General features: G+C 41.8%; 1 protein-coding gene across 3 annotated transcripts in view; it reads left to right on the top strand.

Annotated features, from left to right (window-relative positions):
* Positions 1–27855, top strand: part of PLPP1 (phospholipid phosphatase 1) — a 131030-nt gene that overhangs the window by 37095 nt on the left and 66080 nt on the right. For 2 of the 3 annotated variants that reach the window (XM_048851595.2, XM_075128473.1), the window contains exons 2-3: positions 13841–13992; positions 19895–20175. In XM_048851595.2, the coding sequence (XP_048707552.1) occupies positions 13841–13992; positions 19895–20175 (433 nt within the window). The remainder of the gene's footprint in view (positions 1–13840; positions 13993–19894; positions 20176–27855) is intronic. The other variant, XM_048851594.2, reaches the window with a different exon arrangement.

Genomic DNA, 27855 nt, shown 5'->3' with positions numbered 1-27855 from the left:
GCGAACCAATGCATCATGGGGCTTTGGAACAGGACCCAGAATGCCCCGCATCCCCTGTCCCCTTCCCACAAGCCACAGCACCAGGATGGGAAGAGGTGCTCTGTGGGATAGCTGCCCACAATGCACCGCTCCCAAAGCCACTGCAAGTGCCGCAAATGTGGACACGCCAGTGCACTTGCAGCTGTCAGTATGGACAGACCGCAGCGCTTTCCCTACTGCGCTCTACGAAGGCTGGTTTAACTCGAAGCGCTCTCTACATTTGCAAGTGTAGCAATTCCCTTAGCCAAGTCCATATGCCCTCTGTACCCAGTATTCCTCCTTACTGTACTACTAAGAAAGAACCTGAAGCTAACTGCCTAGTTAAATTTTTTTCCACTCCTTGCTCTTAGATTCTTAAATGACAAAATAATAAACAATAATAAACCTTAAGTAATGAAAAAATCCATGTTTTGACAAGAAGTGTTAACTTTAAATAACCTCAACTTTGTACTGGAAAGCCCCTTTGAAATACCCAGGATGGCTTTCTTCTTAGGACCAGAAGAAGCGAAATTCTGTTGACCAAGTGAATATGAATGCTAACATAACTTTCAAAAAGTGAGAAGGTATGAACAGGAAAAGATTATGATTTGGTTAAACTTGTCAAAACTAGTAGTAAAAACATTTTTTCATCCAGGGCTCTCTGAGCGCTACACAAACATGGGTACACAATGGATGTGCTTGCGGACCTGGCAAGCATAAATAAAGAACCTTCAAAGGGAAAAAATTGGATTTGTGCCTGGAGTGTTTCCTTTGGTTTATGTATGAAAGGTATTTGTGGGTTTCTAAAAATCTTTCTGCTTAATGTTTATATTAAATATTCAGATCTTCTCCAGTCTAAGACCAGACTCATAAAATTATGACATTGGAGAAAGGGGACAAAAGATGAGTAGTTGAGAAGGAACATGATTCATAGGCCTTGTCTGTGGCTCAAATCAGGAAATTGCCATTATTGGTTACCAGCTGGTGCAAACCATAGTGCAGATCTGTAAAGCTGCTATTTTTTGCTGGTCGGAGTCAGTCACCCATAGTATGTGGTGGTGTTTTTGGTCGTCTCCCTCCCACCCCCCCATCTATAGAGGGGTTTACACCACTACAACTGTGGGCCTGTAGGTAGCGCACTTTAAAACTCTAGTGTAGTTGTGGCAAGTTGTGCTTTTACGCTGTTAGCTGGATCAAGGTGAATTCTACAACATGCCCTGTCTATGTTGTCATTTAAAATTACACTTGTTAAAATGTTGACCAACACTTCTTTAAAGTACACCTTTTTTCAAGTTAAATGGATGTCAGTGATTGACATCCGCAAAACCAGAAGAGAACATTATTACAGAATACAGAATTAACATTCGTGTGTGTGTGTGAGAGAGAATGTATCAGGTCTTTATAGTGGATGTATAAAGAATCTTCAGTTTGTGCCCTCTTTAATTCTTTTACAAGTTACTTTTCTGGTATCCCGTTGGGATAGCAATTTCTCTTGCTCCTTGAAAATAGGTAGTCAAAAACTCTTACACACCAAACTTTTTTTTCTTTTAAAAATCCTCCTTAGCTGATTATATCTTCTAAGTAGCCTAGCACCTACTGATCCTGGCTGCAAGCAGTCTGTCACTGAGTATCTCGTGATGACCTGAAGAAGAGCAGCAGCTGCTGCTGACAAGCACACATTGCCCTGTTGCTATATTGGGTACATGCTTCAGACTTTGGGCCTGGCAGTGGGTTCAAGCCAAAGACTTCTGCCTGCCAGACTCAATACTGATCAGGCTTATGTCTTCTAATCTCTTACGCTGGACCCTGACTCCTGACAAATCTGACGGAAGCCTCTGGTTTAGTACCTTGAGAGCTGTGAGAGGCCTTTGTAGTAAAGTGCATTGGCCTCCCAAAAACACAGTAAGGCTATGGAGTACAGAAGGCCATGTTCAGGACTGTTTTTCTTTTTAAAATCTTTTATTCTTCAAGCGCTATGAGTAACCGTGTTGGTTCACTATAGACATCACCTTGCAGCTATTCATGCTTTGAGTAGCCCCTTTGGTTGCTGTTGCCTTGGCACATTGAGTTGGAAAGCTAAACAATTTGATAATTTAGCTGCCTATTTTTATATAGTGTGTTACTCAGCTATGGAGCTAATTTGCCTTTCAAATTCTGCCTCCTCTCTGCACAAGAGTTCCTCATTAGACATGAACTGGGCTCTTAAGTTTATGCAGGTTAGAGAATGGCTTTGAGCTTAGTAAAACTTGTTTTACTGTAGAGAGGCAGGTCATGAGAACTTTCCGGACTTGCAGAACATGTCTGCACTAGAAAAGCTTTGCAAAAAGGTCCCCCAGCCACTGCCACCAGTTCAGCTGTATGGGTGGTAGCACCAACTGCAGACAAGGCTCTGGCAGCTACTGGTCTTTCCCATTCACTCAGTTAATCCTGTTGCAGCTGAACAAGTGTTAGGCCTGGTTCTGAGCTCTGCTTCTGAAATTTTCTAGTTTAGACACAGCCTTACATGCTGGGAGGAATAGAGGCCTTGTGCTTAAGGTACTCGAGAGAGAGAAACTGATTTATATATTATAAATATTCACTTTTTACCTCTGCCACAGGCTTAGTGTGTGGCAGTGGGCAAGTTACTTAAACTCTCTGCCTCAGTTCCCCATCTGTAAAATGCCTCTAACTCAGAAGAGTAGTGTTCACCAGATGCGTGGATTGTACAGTAGTGTGTGGGGTGGGGGGAGGCACTTGTACATAGATCATGAAGACTGAAACCCGTCCTGCAAATGAACCTCTTATTTGCTTAATGGCTGATCCTGCCTTTTGTCCTTGGAGGCAGATTTTTGGCTAACCCCTACAAGCTACTATTTAAACCCAATCCTTGCTTATAGTTGTGTTTTTGACCTCTTCTAGTCCCCCTCCCCCATATGGGTAAAAACCCAAGTTATTATTCTTCGTCTATCTTCAGTTCTTTTCTTCCCCTTGCCTTTGATATTTTTTCCCCCTGGTCCTCTTTGACTTTGGAAGTAATTTTAATCGAGAAGAAAGTAGATGAACAGAGAGGCAAGTTGTAAGAACTTCTATTTTACCTTAGTTTTAAGTCTTCCCTATTCTACTAACTGTAGTGTCCAGTATATGACTTTCTCCACTTATGATTTGACCCACACATGGCTAAATAGTACCCCAACATCAGCACTGACAACATTTTGAAGTATTTTTGCTTTGTTTCTACCAGCACTGCTGGAAAGAGACCCAGACCAGTTTTCATATGAAAAGACTCCTTCAATCTTCTGGACTATATAATGGAATGACTCTTGTGATTGCGATAGTCCAGATGTAGCACTGTCAGCATTACAACCTTGATCAGGTTATTTTCTAGACAGCAAAGGAGCTTTAAGAATCTTCCCAGGTGGAGACATGGAAGAGCAGCTGTGTGAAGTTTATAATGTCTATAAGGGTGGTGATCTCTTCTCGCTCCATTTAATAAGCACAAAAGGACATTTTGGTACTTTGACTACTTACTTCCATGTGCACTCATATTTTGAAGAAGCGTTGCTCCCTGAGAACACATTCAGTATCTTGACAAATATCCTCTGTGGTACAGGAGAGGAAGGCTATTCTTACAGTTTTTGATTTGATAACTGAGTTTGACCTGTGGTGTGCTTTCCACAGGAGACTTTCCCAATAATTATCTAGAGTGCTGATTTGTGACTGGATTGATTACCTGTAGGTGCATTCACGTTTTCTGCCATTGCATGGTGGGTATATTTGAAGTAGATTGGCACTGTACGTTGAGTAATTCAACATCTCATACTTTTTTTTAAGACTTCAGATGGCTTCTCGTGTGCATTAGGTAAGATTGTTTGAGCATTTAGTAGTAATGTGACATCTGAGCAATCACAGAGAGAGCTTGTATTCCCCTAACACTGTAATAGTGAATACATGCTTACCACAGAAAGTGAGTATTCATTGCTGTAATGATGAAGGCTTGTGGTGCTCCAACTTATTTGCCCTTTCCTACTAATTCCAATTTATGCTTGGATGGGTCTAGGTCTGCAGCACTGGGCTCCTCTGGGGAGAGGCAAGAGCACATTAGCGTGCAGCTCGGAGCTGCCTGGGGAAAAGGCGGCACAGCTTGGGAAGCAGCACAGGAAAGGTTTTTAGGGAGCCAGTCAGAGCCCCAGTTCCCACAGTGTAGAGAGCCAGGGGCCTGAGCAGGCCGGGCAGTTCCCACCAGCTTCCGATCCACCGCCTCCTGGCAGGAGATAAGTTTTCAAACTGGGGGGGTTGCTGCCCCGCTCGCCCCACCCTGTTTACGGTCCTGGAAATTATGGTGATGGAGTATAATCAAGTCATGAAAAACTGATACCAGTAGCATAAAACCATCTTGATAAGGAAGTATCTTTGTTTTGGTTAGTGTGACACTAAAGGGTGGAGAACTAACCAGAGGCAAATTCATAAAGCTAGGGCATCTAACTTACAAGTACAATTTAATTACCCTTCTGCTGACTGTACGTCTCATCCAGAAACTAGACCTTTTATTCAGAGCATTCCTAGAATGTGTCTCCTTTTGCTGGAACTTGTTAAAGGCAGGAAACAGTCCACGGCAACTCTTTCTTTACTTTTAATCTTCCTGTATCCTGGGGAAATTTAGTTGTCTTGCAATAGATCATTGTATCTTTTTTTGGTAGACATTGCTAGAAGTATATTTTAAAACTAAAAAGTAAAGTTGAAGTTTTCAAAATAAAATAGAACTGTGTAAATATTTGAACTTCTTCCACCAAAATGCAACAATTTTAAGGTGGGATGAACCTAAAACTCCCTACCCATTGAGACAAAAATCAGTTTTCTTATCTGACTGTTTTGAGATTGGTGCACTCAAGCTTGCATTTTTGGTTTCTACTGGGTGAGGTTGTACAACACTAAACATGACAAAATGTGGGAAGGCTATGGGACTGTACAGTGTACCAGTTGAGCCATTTTAACCATTCGACCATGAGGCGGAGGTAGTGGTGGTTAACTTTATTCAACTTAATTTTCCATACTGGATGAACATCTAAGGGGAGGAAGAATACATTGGTCCCTGTCTTCAAGCATAAAGGACATATGCAAGAAAGTAGTGGTTACTAACACATTAAATTCAATGTCACATGAAGAAATGGCTGGAAAGAATTGAGAAAAAGCTTTGAGAGGAGCTGAAGTATCAAATAAGTGACAACCAATTGGGATTTCTGCCAGGAAGGCCACCAATGGATTAGTGTTTGCAGTCTGAATATTGCAAGAGAGTACAAGGAGAATTGAAAGGAATTGCACTTAGTGTTTGTGGATTGAGAGAGACCTTATGACAGGTTTGGGGTCGGGAAGGAATTTTCCTCCAGGGCAGATTGGAAGAGGCCCTGGAGGTTTTTTGCCTTCCTCTGTAGCATGGGGCACAGGTCACTTGCTGGAGGATTCTCTGCTCCTTGAAGTCTTTAAACCATGATTTGAGGACTTCAATAGCTCAGACATAGGTGAGAGGTTTTTCGCAGGAGTGGGTGGCTGAGATTCTGAAGCCTGCGTTGTGCAGAAGGTCAGACGAGATGATCATAATAGTCCCTTCTGACCTTAATATCTATGAATCTAGGTTTCCTAAGAAATTGTTATGGTGGTGCCTGTGGTGCAGTCTGCCTGAGACGTGTTCAGGCAACTATGGACATATGTGAGGGTAGCACAATAGTAGTGAGAAACAGCTGTGGCTACAGTGAAGCCTGTGAAGACTGATCCTTTACGTAGACCTACCCTAATTTGTGAAATAATGCCTGTTTACGGGACTTATTCCTTCACCCACTTACTTCCCTGGTCCTTCTCACATGAACGGAGAGCAACAATACCCGAAGTCCAAACAATTCGATGTTTATTGGGGTGAACTTCCAGCAAGCATGATTCCAGTTTCCTTCCTTAGTGTCCCCCTTCCCAGCTCTGACACCACAGAGCCTTGCACCTGTGTCCCTATTCCCATTCCTGCCCTTAGCCAAACATGATTCCAATTTCCCCACCCCCATTCCCTGTTCCCATTTCCCCCTTTAGCAAAACATGATTCCCATTTTCCCCCCCACACCCACACACACTTCCTGATTGTCTGCAGACTATATAGTAAAACTTGAGTTCTGCTTTGCTATACCTTAACCAATCATTTTCCTGAAATTTAACTAACCAATCCTAGGTTTCAGAGTAGCAGCCGTGTTAATCTCTTTTTGCAAAAAGAAAAGGAGTACTTGTGGCATCTTAGAGACTAACCAATTTCTTTTGAGCATAAGCTTTCGTGAGCTACAGCTCAAGCTTATGCTCAAATAAATTGATTAGTCTCTAAGGTGCCACAAGTACTCCTTTTCTTTTTGCGAATAGGGAAATGGGGACTACAGTGATAGAACAAAGACAGAAATGAGGATTTCACATCCCAGCTATTGATAAGTGAGTTCTTGCCAGACAGGATGCTAACAAACTAAGTTTCCTTTTACGTTTTCCAGGCACTTCCCTTTCTCTGGAGGAGATAGGCATTATCAGGACAGGATTGTGTTCTTAACAGCCCAATAGCAGCTTCTTTCAATGTGACTAGTTTGGAATGTGAGGATGTGACCATTCGCTTCTCAGTTTATGGCTGCCTCTGCTGCGTAGCCAAAGGCCTTAGCCTAAGAACAGGGCCTCAGACTGTCACAGTAAGAGAAGGCTCTTACACTGGCAGACAGTGATTTTGATCGTTTCTTTTATACCTCTATAACTAGTTAAGTGATAAGAATACACCTAAGTTCTTAGAGTATAGGTCTTTACAGACAGGCCTGAATATCTATATCCTAACAATGCCTACCATAACACAGGTTTCAGAGTTGCAGCTGTGTTCGTCTGTATTCGCAAAAAGAAAAGGAGTACTTGTGGCACCTTAGAGACTAACCAATTTATTTGAGCATAAGCTTTCGTGAGCTACAGCTCACTTCATCGGATGCATTCAGTGGAAAATACCTTACCCACCTTGTATCTCTAACTTTGCTGTCTAGTTTGCATAGCATATTCTTATCACAAAACTCCTGTTGATTCCCTCTATTTACATAAAGTGCTCTCCATGAGGCTCCTAATATCCATATGCCCATCATGGCTCAACAATGAACTGAGGTATTGAAATTGTGGTACAGATTTTAACACGATACCATCTAGTTTTACTTGTTCCTCATTGTCCCTCTCAATGAAGTATTGCATATATTCAGTTGGTCAGCTGATTTGTAAGTCATTCTAATGTAGACCTCTATAGCTCTAGGTCCCTTTCCAGTTATTTTCACAGCACAACAATGTCATCAGCAAAAAGCATGCTCCATGGAGCCTGTCCCCCAAAATTAAAAAGCATGCTCCATGGAGCCTGTCCCCCAAACTTCAATGAGCACACTGCTGCGGCCCAGCTCAGATGTGTGCTAAAGGCCGCCTGCGTGGTTGGGGCCTGGCGTTCAGGGTTGGGGTCCGAGCTGCCACTGTGGCACAGGAAAGACATTGTGGGCCGCATATGCAGCTTACAATGATAAATAAGTTTGAGAACCACTGTGCTAAACAATCTGCTCGCTGTGACACTGTGTAAGTTTCCCAGAGTTGAAGAAGAGTTCTGTAGAGACTGTGTAAGCTCAAAAGCTTGTCTCTCACCAATGAAAGTTGGTCCAATAAAAGATGTTGCCTCACCTACCTTGTATCTGTATCCTGAAACTGACGCTGCTACAACACTGCAAAAAGAGCAAAGTACAAGATGATTAGACCTGCCATAACGTGTGGGTTGGAATGCTGGCCAATGAGGAAGAGAGAACAACTACTTCATGTTGCCACAATGAGTGCTTAGGTGGATGCTGGGTAAGACCAGCTGGGCAATTAAATGGTACGAGCAATGATGCTGATACTCCCTCAGTTTTTCTGTGATGGGGGAGGGGTGTAGTATGTGAGATGATGAGATATGGTGGCCAGAGAGGATAGAGACCACAAGGACGGTGTAGGAAAAAAGTGGTTTGAGATGCTGAAGGAGGAAATGAAGAAGGCTGGTGTCTGCTTGGAAGCCACACTTGACAATATGTGGAGATGAACAAGAGCCACCAACTCTGATTTGATGTGACAAGGCAAAGAAGATTTGGATGAGTTTCTGCCTGGGTTTTCTCAGTGTCTGGAAGAATTGCTTATTAAAAATTAAATAACCTTCAGATACTGACAACTCTTGTTCCTTAGAACTCTTGTCTGGAACAGATTACTCCGTAGTTCATCTAACTTGGGTGTCATAGCACTCCACTCATTGTAGGCTTTGATACCACACAATACCACATGTGGTGGTTTGGTGCTTCATGTTTTCTCTATGGTGGCTTTTATGCCAAAGGATTTTGACGGTCTCAAAATGTTTATAGAAACAGGAATTATTTCATTTGCCACTGCAGTGCAACTACTTCTGGGTTGAAATAGCTGCTATTTGAGAGACAGCCATGCTGTGTTGTCTTTCCGGGACAAAAAGTGAATAGTGTATCAAATTACAGCTACATGGGAAATCTTAATCAGACACCACTCTCCTTGAAAAAGTGCCATAACCCATTCATTGTCCCCAGATAATAGTCAGGGCTAGGGCTTTCCCTCTCAGCTGAAAGGCAGCACCTTCAGTAGTGTACTCCTAACACCCCCATAACCTTTTACTGAAAGGACAGAATACTAATTAAAGGTCCTCAATGGAGAATTGACCAGGCTTTGTACCACCTAAGGTTGATATATGTGCCTCCCATGATGGTATGGCTTCAGACAATTAAAATTAAAGTACTCTTAACATGACTAGGATAAAAATACACTAACACTTAATATATTAACTTACAGGACCTAGTCCTCATTATCTGCTTTTTATTTTAATAGCACCCAAAAGTGTGCTTACATCTCCTAATATGGATAAGCTTACAAAGAAAGGGCCGTATCCTGGAGATACTTATGTACTTGAATAAATAGGCATGTACAAATCTTAAGGGATTGTTGGTGTGAATAAAATAACTTTCATGCATATTCTATGTATGATCAGAGTGTAATTGCAGATAAGATATGAGAGGAGGGAGGCGTCAGGGAAAAGAGAAACATCCAGTAAGACTGTCTGGGTCCACAGTTACTAGTGCACAGCATGATGAAGCAAAAAAAAAAAGGGGGCACACAATGAATAATTGCCTACAAGAAACTTGCCTTGGCAAACTGGGCTCTTGAGGAGGGAGTATAGCTTTGGAGAATGCCTCAAGGAGGATGTTCATGCATAGGCCGTGACAATGAAAAGAATGAAAATGACTCTGGGAGAAGTGGCCAAATGGTGCATTCTGGCTGCCCTCCTAGATGGGATGTAGAGCATGTGGGTGGGCATACAGAAAGATCAAAGCGCATCTGTAGAGAGATTTTGTTTCACAGGGACCCGAAAATGGTGACACAAAGTTTGGCTGTAGACGATGGATCGTGTGGTGTGGTCAGGGTGAAAGCTGGAGGCATGTAGGTAGGAATAGCGGTCAGTAGGTTTCCGGTATAGGGTGGTGTTTATGTGACCATAGTTTATTAGCACTGTAGTGTCCAGGAAGTGGATCTCTTGTGTGGACTGGACTAGGCTGAGGTTGATGGTGGGATTCCTCAAGGGCTTCTTTTCCATGGGTCCAGATGATGATGATGTCATCAATATAGCGCAAGTAGAGTAGGGGCGTGAGGGGACTAGAGCTGAGGAAGCGTTGTTCTAAGTCAGCCATAAAAATGTTGGCATACTGTGGGGCCATGCAGGTACCCACAGCAGTGCCGCTGATCTGAAGGTATACATTGTTCCCAAATGTAAAATAGTTATGGGTAAGGACGAAGTCACAAAGTTCAGCCACCAGGTTAGCCGTGACATTATCGGGGATAGTGTTCTTGACGGCTTGTAGTCCATCTTTGTGTGGAATGTTGGTGTAGAGGGCTTCTACATCCATAGCGGCCAGGATGGTGTTATCAGGAAGATCACCGATGGATTGTAGTTTCCTCGAAGTCAGTGGTGTCTCGAAGGTAGCTGGGAGTGCTGGTAGCATAGGGCCTGAAGAGGGAGTCTACATACAATCCTGCTGTCAGGGTGCCAATGCCTGAGATGATGGGGCGCCAGGATTTCCAGGTTTATGGAGCTTGGGTAGTAGATAGAATATCCTAGGTCGGGGTTCCAGGGGTGTGTCTGTGCGGATTTGATCTTGTGCTTTTTCAGGGCAAATGCTGTAATTTCTTTTGGTAAGTCTCAGTGGGATCAGAGGATAATGGCTTGTAGAAAGTGGTGTTGGAGAGCTGCCGAGTAGCCTCTTGTTCATATTCCGACCTATTCATGATGACAACAGCACCTCCTTTGTCAGCCTTTTTGATTATGATGTCAGAATTGTTCCTGAGGCTGTGGATGGCATTGTGTTCCACATGGCTGAGGTTGTGGGGCAAGTGATGCTGCTTTTCCACAATTTCCACAGACTGGGGGTGGCTAAGTCATTATGCAAAGTAACCTATTTCCCCTTGTTTTTTCCTACCCCCCCCCGACGTTCTTGTTAAACCCTGGATTTGTGCTGGAGATGGCCCACCTTGATTATCATACACATTGTAAGGAGAGTGATCACTTTAGATAAGCTATTACCAGCAGGAGAGTGGGGTGGGAGGAGGTATTTTTTCATGCTTTGTGTGTATATAAAAAGATCTTCTACACTTTCCACAGTATGCATCCGATGAAGTGAGCTGTAGCTCATGAAAGCTTATGCTCAAATTGGTTAGTCTCTAAGGTGCCACAAGTACTCCTTTTCTTTTTGCGAATACAGACTAACACGGCTGTTACTCTGAAACATGTTAATAGCTGTATTTGTCCCAGGAGATGAGACAAAGTTGATGATAATGTCTTTTACTGAATCAACTTGCATTGGTGAAATGGACAAATTTTTGAGCTCTTTCTCAGGTCTGGAGAAAGTAACTAGAACCTCTGCTAATTAACTGCATGCTCATCCTGTTAAGTCTTACACCTGTGCTCTGTTACATTTTAACCTGTGCTGTACCTTCTCTTAGGGTTTTGCACACTTGTCACTTTCAGCTGTTAGTCACTAACAAAAACAATGAGTTCAACATGGCTCATGGCCCATAAGTAAGTTAGTTTTTTGTGAAGGGTGGTGCATGGTGGAAAGTTCAAGGCAATAGTGATAGAAAAATCTGACCTGAGATCACTGAGTGGTGGTGGTTATGTATAGCAGTAGGTGCATATGATCTAAGCTTTTACCTTTTGGAAGGCCTGGTTTGAAATATTAACAAATAGCTGATGCTTCAAAGACCAGCCTTTCACCCTGGCAATACAGCTAGCCAAATGTACAATTCTGTATGCAGGCCTGGAGATTAAGTTTTCCCCTGTGACCTCCAGGTTTATATCTTGAATTATGTGGAGAAGACCAAAAATAAATCTGCCTATAAGCAACCTGACTTATACCTTTTTCTTTAGCTAATGAGATTGCTACTCTACTGCATCCTCTTCAGGTTTTGTTTAGAGCAGCAAAGAGCGGGGGGTGGTCCCTAGGTTGCATCCATACACTTGCTGTGCTGGTGATCTAGGCGATCCCAGGATAGCTGTTGGTTATAGACAAGAAAATATCTATCCTTCTAAAATGCAGCTCTTCACTAAATCTCTGGGATGCATAGAGAAGACTAAATGGCACAGTTATTTCTCTTTTGGTATATATTCTTATCTTAGACTTCAGGTTTGATATAATTAGGGGTAAAGGGGCAGTGGGGGGGGGAGGGAAGAGCATGGTTTTGAATAATAATGATGTAGTTAGTGGGGAGGCAGGAGGCTTGGTCTTTGACCATGTTGGCTTACAGTTACGACTTGAGTGCTTGATTTAGTATTTGTCTCAATGCCATTATTTGCTTGAATCTTGTGGGTGTTTCCTGTTGGCTGGAGTACTGATAAGAAGCTCAGTGTTGTACAGAACATGCACTAGAGAAGGTCCCATAGCTTTGTTAGGATGCTTGGATACCACTGTGATAAGCACAGAACTACTTAGCTAGGTAGATGGAAGGACATTATTTCAGACAGACCTTTAAAGCGATACTTTTTTTAGCATCAACGTTCAGGAATATGTTCATTATCCGTATCCTTCCTTGTGTTTTTTTTTTTTGGGCTTGTCTGTTCTCATAAGCAGCACTTTCCTCTGTAACCTGCATGAGGGACTGTAGTTTGTTTCAGTGAGCAAAATTCTTAAATCAATATATTGGCCACCAAAAACAAATATTCTTCACTATGAACTTAATGACTTCTCTATTGGGCCTCTCTAGCACAAAGTAAAAGGGGGGGAGGAGGAGGCTTCCAATCCCCCCCCCCCCAGCCACATAACGTTGCTCTCTTTCAATTTTCTGTTCTCATTGTCGTCTTTTCCCATTCCTCTTCTACCCCTCCTATGCCTACCTGCTGGTGATGTCAGGTTCCTCCTTCTGAGGCCTTACAGAGGGATTGGAGGTTCCTTCCCCCTCTCACAGAGGAGGGATGGTTCTCTTGGCAGGGGTAGCAAAGTTCTTCCTCCTCTGACTGGGAGATGTCTGACAGAAAATTCCCTCCACTTCTTCATTCCTTCATGGTGAGGGGACTGAAGGGCAGGATTGCTGCTGACGTGATCTGTTGTCTCATGCTAAATCAGAACATCTTTTGTAAGTGCTGCTTGGAGTCTTAGTCACAGCTTGGTACTGAGAAACATCCAAAATGGAGCACGGAATCAAGTGCTCTCACGGCACCAACTGGGGAGTCACTAGGCCTTCACATGGGACTGAGGAAGAGGGAGAATTAACCTCCTTCTATTTTTCATTTGTCCAGTTTTAATTTCATTTTTAATTTCCATCAACTTAATCTCTTCTCTCCCCCGCCACTCCCAAATTCCAATACATCCAGTTTTGGGGTTTATTTCACTACTTGCTATTTTACATACTGCAAGAAGAAATAGTTTATACCCCTAGACAGCTAAAGAGGGACTAACGTGACTTAGTATTCTTGAGTTTGAAGTACTCCTATACTGAACCTCTGTAGAGCCAGCTGATCAAAGAACTAAACCTAGTAAAAATGCCATCCTGGGTTTTTGATGTGACTGCCTAAGCTTCTGCACACCTCTGACCAGGCAATGTCTGTAGATCATATAGTGATTAAGGTCATTTAAAGGTGTTCTTTAAAAAAATGTGGGCGGGGAATAAATGTTGATTCCTGAAGGCTTACAGCACAGACTGTGACCATGTTTGTTCCAGGGCTCTATCCAGTATGCATGAATTGGGGAAAGCATTCTTCCCTCCTTCCCCCCTCCCCCTCACCCAACTGCTTTACCTCCCCTCAAACTCCCTGCCTTGGTGAAAATGAAATGAAACAAAATTTGCACTCTCTGAAGTTAGGGAGCTGGCCAGAGACTAAAGGGCGAGTTGTGCCTTCCTTAAAAGTAGGATCAGGGCAGAATAGGCACACTGGACAACTTAAGATATCTCAAAACTGTTTAAAGAGTCCTATTTTTGGAATATTTTATACTAGATACACAGCCAGTGCACACCTGAGGGTGGAAGGAACTTCTGATTATTCAGTCCTTCTCTGCGCTTATGAACATGTACTGTGGCAATCTTCAGCTAAGGGCCTTGAAGCCTAGAAAGCAGCCTGTGGTTAAACCATTTAAAAACAAACAAACCTATAACCTTCTGACTTGCTGCATGTTTGCTCTTTCCTTTTGAGCACTTATTTCTCTCTGATGGAAAATGCTTGCGAATAGTCTTTCTGATTTAAATTTCTGAATTTTCCTGTGTAATATTTTAATTTTATTCCTTTTGCTAGCGGGCCTGCCTTTTGCAATTCTCACTGCGAGGCATATCCCCTTCCAGAGAGGAGTTTTCTGTAATGATGAATCCATCCAGTACCCTATCAAAGATGACACCATTTCTTATCCATTGTTAGCAGGAATAATTGTTCCTTTCAATGTAATCGTTGTAAGTTAAACCTATTTTTCTCCATTACATTCAATTTAAGTAGGTGGGAGTGGGGGGTATGAATGATTTACTACTAGATTAATACATTGGTAAAGCAGTGCATCCTTCTTAAAAACAAGGATAAACCCCATTGTCCTTATTCCAAGTGGAGTTAGAGTAACGTAAGTGGTGTTTGGGTCAGGGTACCTAAAGGAATTTATTAATTGGGGCCAATAAGAAACCTACCAGAGAGCGAACACGTTGGTATGACAGTGACATACATATTTCGATTATAGATGTCTTATTCACATTTCAGGCATTGCAGGACTAATGTCTCCTTTTCATAGTTGCGAATATACATGTTAAACCAGAAAGTAAAATGTACTGCAACCTTGTATGTTATCTGAGAGTGTCTCTAAAATATCAGAGCTTGAGGCAACCGCTTCAATTTAAGTAATAATTTGCCACCCAGTGGTCTGATGCTTCTATATAGAGAAACAAAGCTGTAAATTCTGACTTCTGAAGAGTAAAACACAGTGGCTACCAGTCAGAATTGATTGCAAACAGTAGCTTGTAGAATAGTTATAACTTAATTTACACCAAATAAGCAGGATGGGTGAATAAGAGTGGGTTCTTCAAGTACTATTACATTGGGTATTTTGTTTACATCAAGAGTAGAATTTGGCTTGATGTAAAAGACTACCATCAGCATAAATAGTTATAACCCTGGTTATAGTTAACGCTGCCTGCTCTAGAAGCAGTTTAAGGCTTTTAACAGTTTTAAAGCAAGGCTCATGGAACTCCCTTAAATTTTTTGTCCAGCTTAAATGTGGCTGTGTAGTCGCAGCACCAGCTCTGGGAGAGAGCTCTCCCAGTGTTGTAAAAAAACCCACCCTTACGAGGGGAGTAGCTCCCAGTGCTGAGAGCACTATCTACACTGCCACTTTACAGCGCTGAAACTTGCAGCACTCAGGGGTGTGTGTTTTCACACCCCTGAGCGAGAAAGTTGCAGCACTGTAAAGTGGTAGTGTAGACAAGGTCTTAACAATTGACTGAACGAGAAGTAGGACTGAGTGGACTTGTAGGCTCTAACGTAGTACATTGTTTTGTTTTTGAGTGCAGTTATGTAACCAAAAAATCTACATTTCTAAGTTACACTTTCACGATAAAGAGATTGCACTACAGAACTTGTATGAGGTGAATTGAAAAATACCATTTCTTTTATCATTTTTACAGTGTAAATATTTGTAATAAAAATAATATAAAGTGAGCACGGTACACATTGTATTCTGTAAAAAGAAAAGGAGTACTTGTGGCACCTCAGAGACTAACCAATTTATTTGAGCATAAGCTTTCGTGAACTACAGCTCACTTCATCGGATGCATACTGTGGAAAGTGTAGAAGATCTTTTATACACACAAAGCATGAAAAAATACCTCCCCCCACCCCACTCTCCTGCTTATCTAAAGTGATCACTCTCCTTACAATGTGATCACTTTAGATAAGCAGGAGAGTGGGGTGGGGGGAGGTATTTTTTCATGCTTTGTGTGTATAAAAGATCTTCTACACTTTCCACAGTATGCATCCGATGAAGTGAGCTGTAGCTCACAAAGCTTATGCTCAAATAAATTTATTAGTCTCTGAGGTGCCACAAGTACTCCTTTTCTTTTTGCGAATACAGACTAACACGGCTGTTACTCTGAAACCTGTATTCTGTGTTGTAATAGAAATCAATATATTTGAAAATGTAGAAAAACATCCAAAAATATTTAATAAATTTCAACTGGTATTCCATTGTTTAACAGTGCGATTAATCATGATCAATTTTTTTGAGTTCATCATGTGAGTTAACTGTAATTGATGGACAGCTGTAGCCTTTTGGTCCTTTGTAAAGCACAAGTATGTTCTTGAAATGCTTGAATTAAAAACTGCATATGTCTCAGGGTGCTCTAAATTAAAATCTGAAAGAGTATAGATAAATATAAAGCTTAGAATTGTGAAACTCACTTTTTTTGAGTTGATAAATTGTTAAAGGTAAAAGGGACCATTATGATCGTTTTAGTTTTTTAGCGTACATAAGAGTCCCGCATAAAACTTTACTTTTAGTTGCACCAGCACATTATTTTTTGGTAGTATAAAGATCTCCTCCAATCTTCATCTTTAAGATAAGTGTCAGAGCTGGGACTAGTGGCCAGGTTTGCCATCTTCCAGTCCAGCACCTTACCACCTGGACCTTTCCTGCTGCTCTAGAAGCACACCTTTTGAGTATGGGACCACTCCATGCTTAACTTAAAGCATGTGCATTTGTGGGAGGTTTTGTGTGTGGCGGGGGAGGAGGGGTAGGGTAGGGAGCCCCTTGATGAGAAGGACTTCTGGACACTGATAAAACATCATTTCTGGCAAACTTGTAAAGTAGCAGGTTTTTTCTGATCCATTTTCTAGTGATGTCAGCAGCCATCTTATAAGGGGGTGAACAACTTCCCACCAGATTGGTGTTTTTTTTTTTTTTTAAACCGGCTTAGCAGGAGGAAGCACTAATGTTATAACCAAATTATGGTGTCTTGGCTTTTTTCTGGTGCTGTTAATTTCTCCTCAGATTGTGTATACCATTTACTAAAGTGGTTCCAGGGCCCTGCTCTGATTTCTCTTTACACTGATGTAGCCCCATTAACTTCAGTGGGTTTCTAGTCCTCAGCAGGATGAGATCAGAATCTCAGCCAGTGTCCACAATAAGATAACCTTTACTTGCTTTCACAAATAGTCACTTTTTGAAAGCCACTGCCACCAGCTGTTCAAGAACTGCTCATTGTAATATAAATCTTTTCTCCCCCCCCCCCATATGCAACTTGTTGGCTGTGTGAGGAGAAACTTTTTGCTAAGAGCTTTCAAAACCCTGGACTAAACTCTGCTCTGTTTAGCTGGTTTAAATCGAAGTAACTCCTTTGATTTTTAATGTCTTTTAGTGGCACAGGGAACAGAATTTGAGCTGCCAGCACAAAGCAAAATGAGTACAGCTTTCATTAAATACAACCTTCATCTTTAATATTTAAGTCGTGTGTGTGTGTGTGTTATCCTAACTTAAATAAAAGGGGGTTTTAAACCTATAACTGGAGTGCCTTTGTGTGTTTGTATGTAATAACACCCTGTACTTCGCTCCCTCTTCCCCATGGGCCCTCTGTGCCCCATGCTCACATACTTTCACACAAAGGCCCCCAGTCAGTCACCATCCTTCCAGATAAAGATGGGATCTCTGAGGGTCTGATCCAGCACCAATTTGAGTCCATGGAAAGGTTCCCAACTGACTTCAGTGGACATTTGGACCAGGCCCCTAAACAGCACTACTGGGCCTTTCTTTACTGGTTCCCAGAATCAGTCAAATTCTCAAGTACATGTCTGACTTCTAGCATAGAAGTAGTTCCATTTCTGAAGTTAGACGCTTGCTTAAGTACATTGCTGAAGTGGGGCCTGTTCAAGGAAATGCTGCATAGCATTTCCAGCCCAGGACAATCAGACAGCAAGACACACAGTCTGGGAATTGCAATAATGCTTTACTTGTATTATAGCAATTTGAAATACATTTTCTTTTACAGGGTGATACATTACTATTGTAGTAGTAATTGGCTTCTGAAATATTGGGGCTACAATTCACAGATGGTAAAATGTGAGGGAAGAGTCTGTTTTTGAAGGGTTTTTTTTTTTGTTCTTGTATTGCCACGTTTAGGTCTCTAATCAAGTGACCAGAGAGATTGAAGTGTTCTCCAACTGGTTTTTGAATGTTATAATTCTTGACATCTGATTTGTGTCAGTTTTATTCTTTTACGTAGAGACTGTCCCTCTGCCATGTCCAGTTGGAGAACACTTCAATCTCCCTGGTCACTCGATTACAGACCTAAAAGTGGCAATACTACAACAAAAAAACCCTTCAAAACCAGACTCCAACAAGAAACTGCTGAATTGGAATTAATTTGCAAACTGGACACCATTTAAATTAGGCTTGAATAAAGACTGGAAGTGGATGGGTCATTACACAAAGTAAAACTATTTTCCCATGCAAATTTTTCCCCTACTATTACTCACACCTTCTTGTGAACTGTTGGAAATGGGCCATCCTGATTATCACTACAAAAGGTGTTTTTTTTTGTTTTTTTTCTCCTGCTGATAAAGCTCACCTTAACTGATCACTCTCATTATAGTGAGTATGGCAACACCCGTTTTTTCCATGGGGGGTGTGTGTGTGTCTGTATGTAATCTTCCTACGTTCTTTTCCACTGCATGCATCTGATGAAGTGGGTTTTAGCCCACGAAAGCTTATGCTCAAATAAATTGTTAGTCTCTAAGGTGCCACTGGTGGTACTCGTTCTTTTTACTGATACATACTAACACGGCTACCACTCAGAAACCTGTCAAAAATTTTGTCATTCAGGTTCCAGTGTTGGCAAAGCCTAACTTAAATTTTGCTCTGATTCTGAGTGTAAAAATTGTCAGTCTTGTACACATGGTTGATCATCTATTGCCTTACATCTTGTAGCTACTTACATCTGTACAAAGTGGGTGTAAATCAGAGTGGCAGCATTTTACAGTTATTTTGCACGGGTCTAAACAACTAGACAAAGTGCAAAGCAGTAGAGAATCAAGCCCTACTTTTCTTAATCCTTAAAAGTGTGTTTTCAGAAATAGAACAATACTGTGTTTTGTTAATTAGCATCATTCAAACTATTTTCAGTCATTTTCTAAATAGCTTTTCCATATGTGCGTGGAAGGAAAAAACTTCCCATTATGTTAGTCGCGTTAGTGGGATGAGTCTCTTTTTGTTCATGAAAAAGAAAAGGAGTACTTGTGGCACCTTAGAGACTAACCGATTTATTTGAGCATAAGCTTTCGTAAGTGAGCTGTAGCTCACGAAAGCTTATGCTCAAATAAATTGGTTAGTCTCTAAGGTGCCACAAGTACTCCTTTTCTTTTTGCAAATACAGACTAACACAGCTGTTGCTCTGAAACCTGTCTTTTTGTTCATGGGATTTTTTTCAGTAGGTTGACAATTGAAATCCAACATTGCTGCTTCTTTCTCCCCAGTAACTGCGTAGATAGTGACATTGGATTAAATAGTTTTTTATATTTATAACAAAATCACTTTTTACCAATTTCCCACAAGAGGCTGAAGTGCATGGAAAAAACACTGAAAACCTTTTGGCTTTATGAACACATGAGAGAATAATCTTTGTTCTACGACTACGATGCCAAAAATAGAAAAAATTCAGAAGCATGAAGCATTCTCCTCAATTATTTTTTATTAAAACTTAGCTTCCTAGAGGAAGCCTGTCTTTAACGATTCTGTTTAACTGAAGAATAGGAGGTTCCCATTTTACATAATTGGCCTTTAGTACGTCTGGCACAAGTATTCAGATTTAGCCTTTTCAATTAAGTTTGTGACATCTGAAAACCGTGCTTCTGGCACAGCTGATAATTTCCATTCAGAAGAAGGCTAAGAATGAACAGAAAGTTTTTACTTAAAATTAAATGTCTCTTGGGAAGTGGCTACTCATCAAGTTGAGTATGAAGTAGTGTGGGAAAGGTGGAGTTTTTTGTTTTTCTCTCAGAAAAAAAGACTCCAGTTTCCAGTTTTTCTATGGAAACCATCTCCATTACAACTGAATATATAAGGCAGAGAATGAGAACAAACTATCCTGTTTACCTGAAAGCTGTTTAAAATTATGTTGGCTCAGCCTTTGGAATTTATACTTCTGAGTGATTCCCAGAAAATCTTTGCTGCTTTCTGCAGCTTAACAATTGTACAAGGTTTAAAACATGAAACTACACAAATGTTGATGTAGTTGAGACTTATGACAACTGTTGATGATTTTTTTCTCTAAGGAGACATAGGTGTGTTTCTCTGTTTAACTTGTCTTTATCTCTGTTTTTCAGATAATCGTAGGAGAAGCCCTGTCTGTCTATTATAACCATTTGCACTCGAATTCGTTTGTCGGAAATAACTACATAGCCACTATTTACAAAGCCATTGGGACCTTCATTTTTGGTGCAGCAGCGAGCCAGTCCCTGACGGACATTGCCAAGTATTCCATAGGTAGACTACGTCCCCACTTCCTGGCTATATGCCAGCCGGATTGGGCACGAGTTAACTGCAGTTTAGGTTACATTGAAAACTTCCCATGTCAAGGAGACAAAGTAAAAGTTAATGAGGGAAGGTGAGTAACCTACTGTACTTTGGTCTTGATGTTACCTTGTATTGTAAATCCCTGGAGACAATGAGGGTTTGATGGGTTGATTTCTCCTATTACATGCTCCATGAGTCCATTGGAATGGATTTAGTGATCTAATAGACATACAGTGAACCTCCAAGGCACATGCTTGGGCACTAGACTATCTTCCTTTTATCTCTCCTCCTCTTCCCCTAAACCCAGGGGTGAAAGTAAGGGGGTACGGGCTGGTACGACGTACTGGTAAAAGATAGCTGCTAGGACCGGCCCGTACCGCTGACTTTAAAGCGCTGCTGCACCAGCACTTTAACTTCACTGCCCCTTTTGCGCCCCTGCTGGGTTCCTACCAGCAGGGTTGCCAATGGGGGGCCCAAAAGGGGCAGTGACGACCCAGCTGGGAGGTGCAAAAAGGGCAGCGATGTTAAAAAGCTGCTGCGGTAGCACTTTAATATCGCTGCCCCTCCTCCCCCCCCCCCCCCCCGGCCGCTGACGGTGGGGGGGAGAAGGGGCAAAAGAAATAGCTGCCCCAGGGCCACGATTTAAAAGGGCCTGGGGCTCCGGCCACCTCTACCGCTACCGCGGCTGCGCTGGCCGGAGCCCCAGACCCTTTTAAATCTCTACTGGAGCCACAGGTGGCACGGGATGCTGACCCCCAGCCCCACCCCTTCCGCCCGAGGCCTCGCTCCTTTCTGGGGGGGCCAGAGCGGTCCCGTACTGGTAAAATCTGCATTTTGCTTTCACCCCTCCCTAAACCCATACATTTATTCTTTATAAGCTATAGGAATAGGACTTCAGTTTGTACACAAACGTCTGTCTTTAATTGTGTTTCCTTCATCAATTTTGGGTGACCAGAAATGTGCACCAGCCCTTTAAATTGGCAGTTTTGGGGCAGTCAAATAAGATCCGTTTGGAAAGGAAACTACTGTATATTCTTCCTGAGTGAATAACTAAGTCTGAAAGCTGCCTTCCCAAGCTTTTCGGGGAGGTGGACTTTGAGAAAGGGAGAGAAATTGATTCATATTTAAAATAGAAGAATAAGTTAATCAAAAACAGATGATCTGTATAAAATATGCAACAGTCAAGAGTATATTGTTGTGCATTTTGTCCATTATCAAGCCCAAATAACTCTTTTTAACAAACATTTAAACAGTGGAAAAAGAGGTGAAAAGAGAAACAAATTAATAGAAACAGATGTCCTGTGACATGCTTCAAAAGTGACCCGTATTTGTTCCCCCTCCTCCCAGTGTCCTGTAATCTGACATCTGTCTGAGGAATGTCCTCAAAAATAGCAAATAATGTTAAGTGTTGAAATTTTAGACTTAGTTTGAAGTATTTTTCAGAATAAACAATCCTGGTATTAAAATGGCTCAAACTCCCAGCAAGTCCTTCTTGTTCTATATACTTGGAATGATTGCAGTTAGGGAACTTTACCAACTGACTTCTCTTTTTTTAAAAAACAACAAAAAAAACCCAAAAACCTGGAAACTTTTTTAATAGGGGAGAATTTCTTCACAGATTGAAGAATTTCTACAACTCTTTAGTTCCATCATTCCACTTCTGCATTAGCCAGCTTTCCCAAAATCTCAGTCCCCTTCAGAGCTCTTATAATACCCATATGGTCCCCTTACAACTGGGGAAAAGTGTAGTGACTTGAATACATTTGGGACCATGTTCTGTCCTTTGACACATGCACCACATCCATTAAAGTCCCTGGAAGCTGTATGTACATTAGATAATAGTACTTGATCCCTGACTTGGAAAATTGTTTTTGTCTATAATAAATTTTGTTTGTAATAGTATGAACAGCACTTCATTAAATACATACTCCATAGATAAACCACAGCTTACTCTGTTGAGTGAGTTGTAGAGTAGATGACTTTTTTGCTTTATATTCAGGGCTGTTTTTTTTCTGATTGATTATATTGTGGCCAAAGACCATCTTCATTCAGTTTGCTTAAGCTCATTCGGGCCATAATTCTTGGACAGGCTTATCTCCTGTGAGATAACTTTGTTTAGACCTAATACCCATTCTTAAACCATTCTAATCGCCTTCTATGATGAGATTACTGGTTCTGTGGATGAAGGGAAAGCAGTGGATGTATTGTTTCTTGACTTTAGCAAAGCTTTTGACACGGTCTCCCACAGTATTCTTGTCAGCAAGTTAAGGAAGTATGGGCTGGATGAATGCACTACAAGGTGGGTAGAAAGCTGGCTAGATTGTCGGGCTCAACGGGTAGTGATCAATGGCTCCATGTCTAGTTGGCAGCCGGTATCAAGTGGAGTGCCCCAAGGGTCGGTCCTGGGGCCGGTTTTGTTCAATATCTTCATAAATGATCTGGAGGATGGTGTGGATTGCACTCTCAGCAAATTTGCGGATGATACTAAACTGGGAGGAGTGGTAGATACGCTGGAGGGGAGGGATAGGATACAGAAGGACCTAGACAAATTGGAGGATTGGGCCAAAAGAAATCTGATGAGGTTCAATAAGGATAAGTGCAGGGTCCTGCACTTAGGACGGAAGAACCCAATGCACAGCTACAGACTAGGGACCGAATGGCTAGGCAGCAGTTCTGCGGAAAAGGACCTAGGGGTGACAGTGGATGAGAAGCTGGATATGAGTCAGCAGTGTGCCCTTGTTGCCAAGAAGGCCAATGGCATTTTGGGATGTATAAGTAGGGGCATAGCGAGCAGATCGAGGGACGTGATCGTTCCCCTCTATTCGACATTGGTGAGGCCTCATCTGGAGTACTGTGTCCAGTTTTGGGCCCCACATTTCAGGAAGGATGTGGATAAATTGGAGAGAGTCCAGCGAAGGGCAACCAAAATGATTAGGGGTCTGGAACACATGAGTTATGAGGAGAGGCTGAGGGAGCTGGGATTGTTTAGCCTGCAGAAGAGAAGAATGAGGGGGGATTTGATAGCTGCTTTCAACTACCTGAAAGGGGGTTCCAAAGAGGATGGCTCTAGACTGTTCTCAATGGTATCAGATGACAGAACGAGGAGTAATGGTCTCAAGCTGCAGTGTGGGAGGTTTAGATTGGATATTAGGAAAAACTTTTTCACTAAGAGGGTGGTGAAACACTGGAATGCGTTACCTAGGGAGGTGGTAGAATCTCCTTCCTTAGAGGTTTTTAAGGTCAGGCTTGACAAAGCCCTGGCTGGGATGATTTAACTGGGAATTGGTCCTGCTTAGAATATCAGGGTTGGAAGGGACCTCAGGAGGTCATCTAGTCCAACCCCCTGCTCAAAGCAGGACCAATCCCCAACTAAATCATCCTAGCCAGGGCTTTGTCAAGCCTGACCTTAAAAATATCTAAGGAAGGAGATTCCACCACCTCCCTAGGTAACGCATTCCAGTGTTTCACCACCCTCCTAGTGAAAAAGTTTTTCCTAATATCCAACCTAAACCTCCCCAACTGCAACTTGAGACCATTACTCCTTGTCCTGTCATCTGCTACCACTGAGAAGTCTAGAGCCATCCTCTTTGGAACCCCTTTTCAAGTAATTGAAAGCAGCTATCAAATCCCCCCTCATTCTTCTCTTCCGCAGACTAAACAATCCCAGTTCTCTCAGCCTCTCCTCATAAGTCATGTGTTCCAGTCCCCTAATAATTTTTGTTGCCCTCCCCTGGACTCTTTCCAATTTTTCCACATCCTTCTTGTAGTGTGGGGCCCAAAACTGGACACAGTTCTCCAGATGAGGCCTCACCAATGTCGAATAGAGGGGAACGATTACGTCTCTTGATCTGCTGGCAATGCCCCTACTTATACATCCCAAAATGCCATTGGCCTTCTTGGTGATTAGACACACAAACATAGCCATTCAAATTAACAGTGGAAATTTGCTACTGTATGATCTAGCTAAGTGAGTGACTGAAATATGAAGTCTTGGGGCCGTCTGTGCTTGTGAAGTTTGTGGTTGTGGTGTGGGTGGAACCTGAAAGCCTTGGTGTGTGCAAAGGCCAGATACTTCAGACAGCTGAACTGAAAAATGTGTTTTCTTATGGAGCCCAAAATATACTCCAGCTATAAAATACACCTGACGTATATATTTAGTGAGACACTCCTTCTAAGCATTTTCCATTTCAAAGTATTCATAACTAGCTTGTTGAAAGATAATGGAAAATAGAGAAGACTAAAAGTTTTTAATAGTGTAATCCATTCAGTATTCCAAGTACTAAGTCTTAGTGACTGTCATAAACATACATAATATCAGAATCCAGTATATTTCTTTTGGACCTCTAGCTGTTTGAGGACATTAGATGTAGTATGTGGATGCAACCTATTGCATCTGCCTTGGTACCTCATACTATTGATCTAACAATGCTCATTAAGTGGAGTTTTAAAGAAAACTTCCTAAAGCTATGCTGTCCATAACTGCCATTATTTTTTTCTATTTTTCAGACTTTTTTGCCATATTTTATTAGGCATAAGGGCCCAGTAGGGTTAGAAGTATTGTAAAATGTATAATTTCTCTTTGGGGGGAGAAGGGGAGAGAATAATCTCTGTAGACAAAAACCCATTTATCAAATAGTCTGAATGTCCTTTCACTGACTTTGGATTGTGCCTTTCCAGGACTGAAAAAAGATGTAACTGCATGTTGAAATCTTGTCCATACTTACAGGTCTCTAGTGTTAAAAGTTTAAAAGTCTTTAAAACCACATGGAGTCCCACATCTCCCTTTGGCTTAAACATCTGTTTGTTCTAAAACTCTGCTTGAATGCCAACGTTTCCAGGAAGCTAATACAGTATACAAGTCTAATAATACAAATCTATCCAATGGAGTCTTTATTTACAAAGTATGTGTGTATTTTTAGCGCATTTAAAACAACAATATTGTTTCTCTTGCATAGAAAACTTAGTTCTGTAGCTCTTCTACTTTAAAAAAAAAAAAGTAATCGTAGCTTTTTTTAGTGTTTTACAGTTCTGACATTCAATAAATAGAACTAATAAAACCAAAAGTTGTACTTCGTCCCCTTCTAGTTACAAAAACTTAAAAAAAAAAAAGGCGTTTTTGACCGAAGCGTCTAATGTGCAAATTTTTCACAACATACACAAATTATACGTATTGTGCGTATGCACACCATTGTATTCATGCTTGTATGTGTCTAGATACTGTACTGACATAGGAATAAGGAAATAAGAGTGGAAGCTCTTCTTCGGACTGTAATTGTCTTAGCCACTATTTTTGGCATAAAATGTTGGTTTCACTAGAGAGAAAAAGGCATAATGGAGTGATCATTTATAGCTTATATTCTGCTCTGTGCAGCCTCAAAATCAGCAGCAAAATTCCCATTGAACTCCAGTTGGGTCAGGATTTTATCCATGGTGTCTTGACAGGTTCTGCGCAGCCCTGTATTGGATTCCCAGCTACTATTTCTTTTCCATATTTGATAGATTTAATGGTCTCAATCTTCAAGAATACATAAGGCCTTGTTCTCTGCTTTGGTTAAGGAGCACCCTGATGGGAGGGGTACGAGGTTGCTGTAAATCTCACGTTTGTGCTCCTCCCTCCCCCTCCTGATCTTGGGGCTGCCAGGTGCACTGCTGGTCCTTAGGTGCACGTTAGAGGCAGTAGTGTAAATTGGACTGCTTTAAATGCAGATGAAGTCCTGGTTAGGGAATCAGTTGTTGTGTGTGGGCTGGGATTGCCCCCTGGCCTCCTATTGATACTGGCAGAAAAGTGAGGGTTATCATAGGAACCTCTCTGCCACCAAAAAGACCCTCTTAGCCAGCAGAAGTACTCGTAGGGCTGGATTCTACTTGGAGTGTGGGCACCCTGCACCTGTGAATCTGTCACAAGGCTGTTATAGGACTGTGCGAATTTCACACTGCCTGCCTGTTTCTAAATGCATCCTGTCAAAGCTAGTGGGCCTGAAATACTGTAACTTTGTTATAAAGGACCCTCCTTGCCCCTCCTGCTGAGGAAGCAGTGCAAAGAGATAACATAAGGAAAAATAAATACTGGTTTAGAAACTTGGCCAGTGCAAATATAAAATGGTGAAAAGGATCTGGAGGATATGGTAACAAATGAGCAACTGCTGATCTTTTCCAAAAACATGTAAAGGTGGAGAGAATTGGCTGGCAGGGCATATTGCAGTAGAGGGGAGAGTGCTGCTGCTTGACAAGACATGACTGAGATTATGAAAAGGTGGGTAGGATCAGTACTCAGGTGACCACTAAGACACAGCTCAAGGAGTTCTTGAATGTAGCTTAATCCTATCCCATATAGTCCTCAAAAAATTAAGTGGCAGCCTAGTCAGTCCATCCATTTTATAGCAGGGATCCTTATACTGTGTGATTTAGAGGACAGGGATTTTGCCAAAAAAATCCTCCTGTTACTGTTGAATTATGCTCCAGAATCTAAACTGTCATTTAAAAAAATACATCCTTTCTAGCCTTTATGGTATCTGAGGGAATATTCAAACAAACTGAACATAAACCCATGCAGCGATGTTGTCTGGAATCTGCAGCCAACCTAAAATGATCGCTCTGGGAGGTGTGAGCCAGTCTATTCAGCTTTGTAAGGTGTTTTTAGCTCCTAAAATCAAAGATGACAACTTAATGTCAGCATGCTGCCATTCCACTCCGAATGACTTGAACAGAAATATCTGTCTAATGTGCTTACCCCAAAATGGCTTCAGATGCAGGGTAGCTTACCGAAAGATCCAGCTGCCAAAATCTCCAGCCTCCTCCTGACAACTTCTTCAGTGCTTTTGTGCTGTCAGTGCCAATACGAAATAGGACACTGGAAAGCTGGAGGCTGAGGGTCTTTGCATATGTTTACCAACAGTTGGTGAGATTTTCAAAAGTGCTTAAAAGAGTTAAGAGCACAAGACCCACTGTTCTCTTCTTCCCCCCCCCCTCCCGACCAATGGAACTTGTGTTCTTAATACCTTAGGTGCTTATGAAAATATCCACCCTGCACGCTTGATATGACTTCTACCCTTTTGACTCACTGCATTCCTTTGTTTGCAGGAATTTGCTTCAGAACCCTCTTCAGACAGATTTTTGATATTTCAGAAAGCTACATGCAACAGACTCTGGTAAAGCTGTGTGAGGATGAAAGGCAGTTTAGGAATGGTACATCATAGTCCTGCCGTGACTGTAGGGGACCAGACTAGATGACTCTCAAGGTCCTTCCAGTCCTGATTTTTTTTATTAATAAATGGTGACTTTACAGTGTACTTGATGATAAAAGCCAACTCTTAATCAGATTGAAATATTACTGGGGGGGGGGGAGAGAGGACTTTTTTTTTCTCCGTGGCCACTCTGACTTGTTTTTGGGGGTGGGGATGGGGTGTGTGTGTGTGTGTTGTTTTTTTTTTAAACTGAATTATTGTAGAAATGAAGAACTGGAAGGAACCTTGAGAAGTCGTACAGTCAGTCTCCCTTTCCTTCCCTTCGCTCCCCCCCCTCCCTGCTCCTTGATACTGAGGCAGGACCAGGGATACCTAAATCATCCCTGACCGGTGTTTTGTCTAATCAGTTCTTAATCTCTCATGATGTGGGTTCCACAACCTCCCTTGGTAACTTATTCTACAGCGAACTATCATTGTAGTTAACTGTATCTCCTCCAGCCCCCAAATATCTAACCTAAATCTCTTACTGAAGATTAAGTCCATTGCATCTTGTCCTACCTTCAGTGGACATGGAGAACAAATGATCA

Source organism: Caretta caretta, chromosome 5, assembly GCF_965140235.1.
Source record: "Caretta caretta isolate rCarCar2 chromosome 5, rCarCar1.hap1, whole genome shotgun sequence".
In the NCBI taxonomy this organism is placed as follows: Eukaryota; Metazoa; Chordata; order Testudines; family Cheloniidae; genus Caretta; species Caretta caretta.
This window is presented reverse-complemented; position numbering and strand designations above follow the sequence as displayed.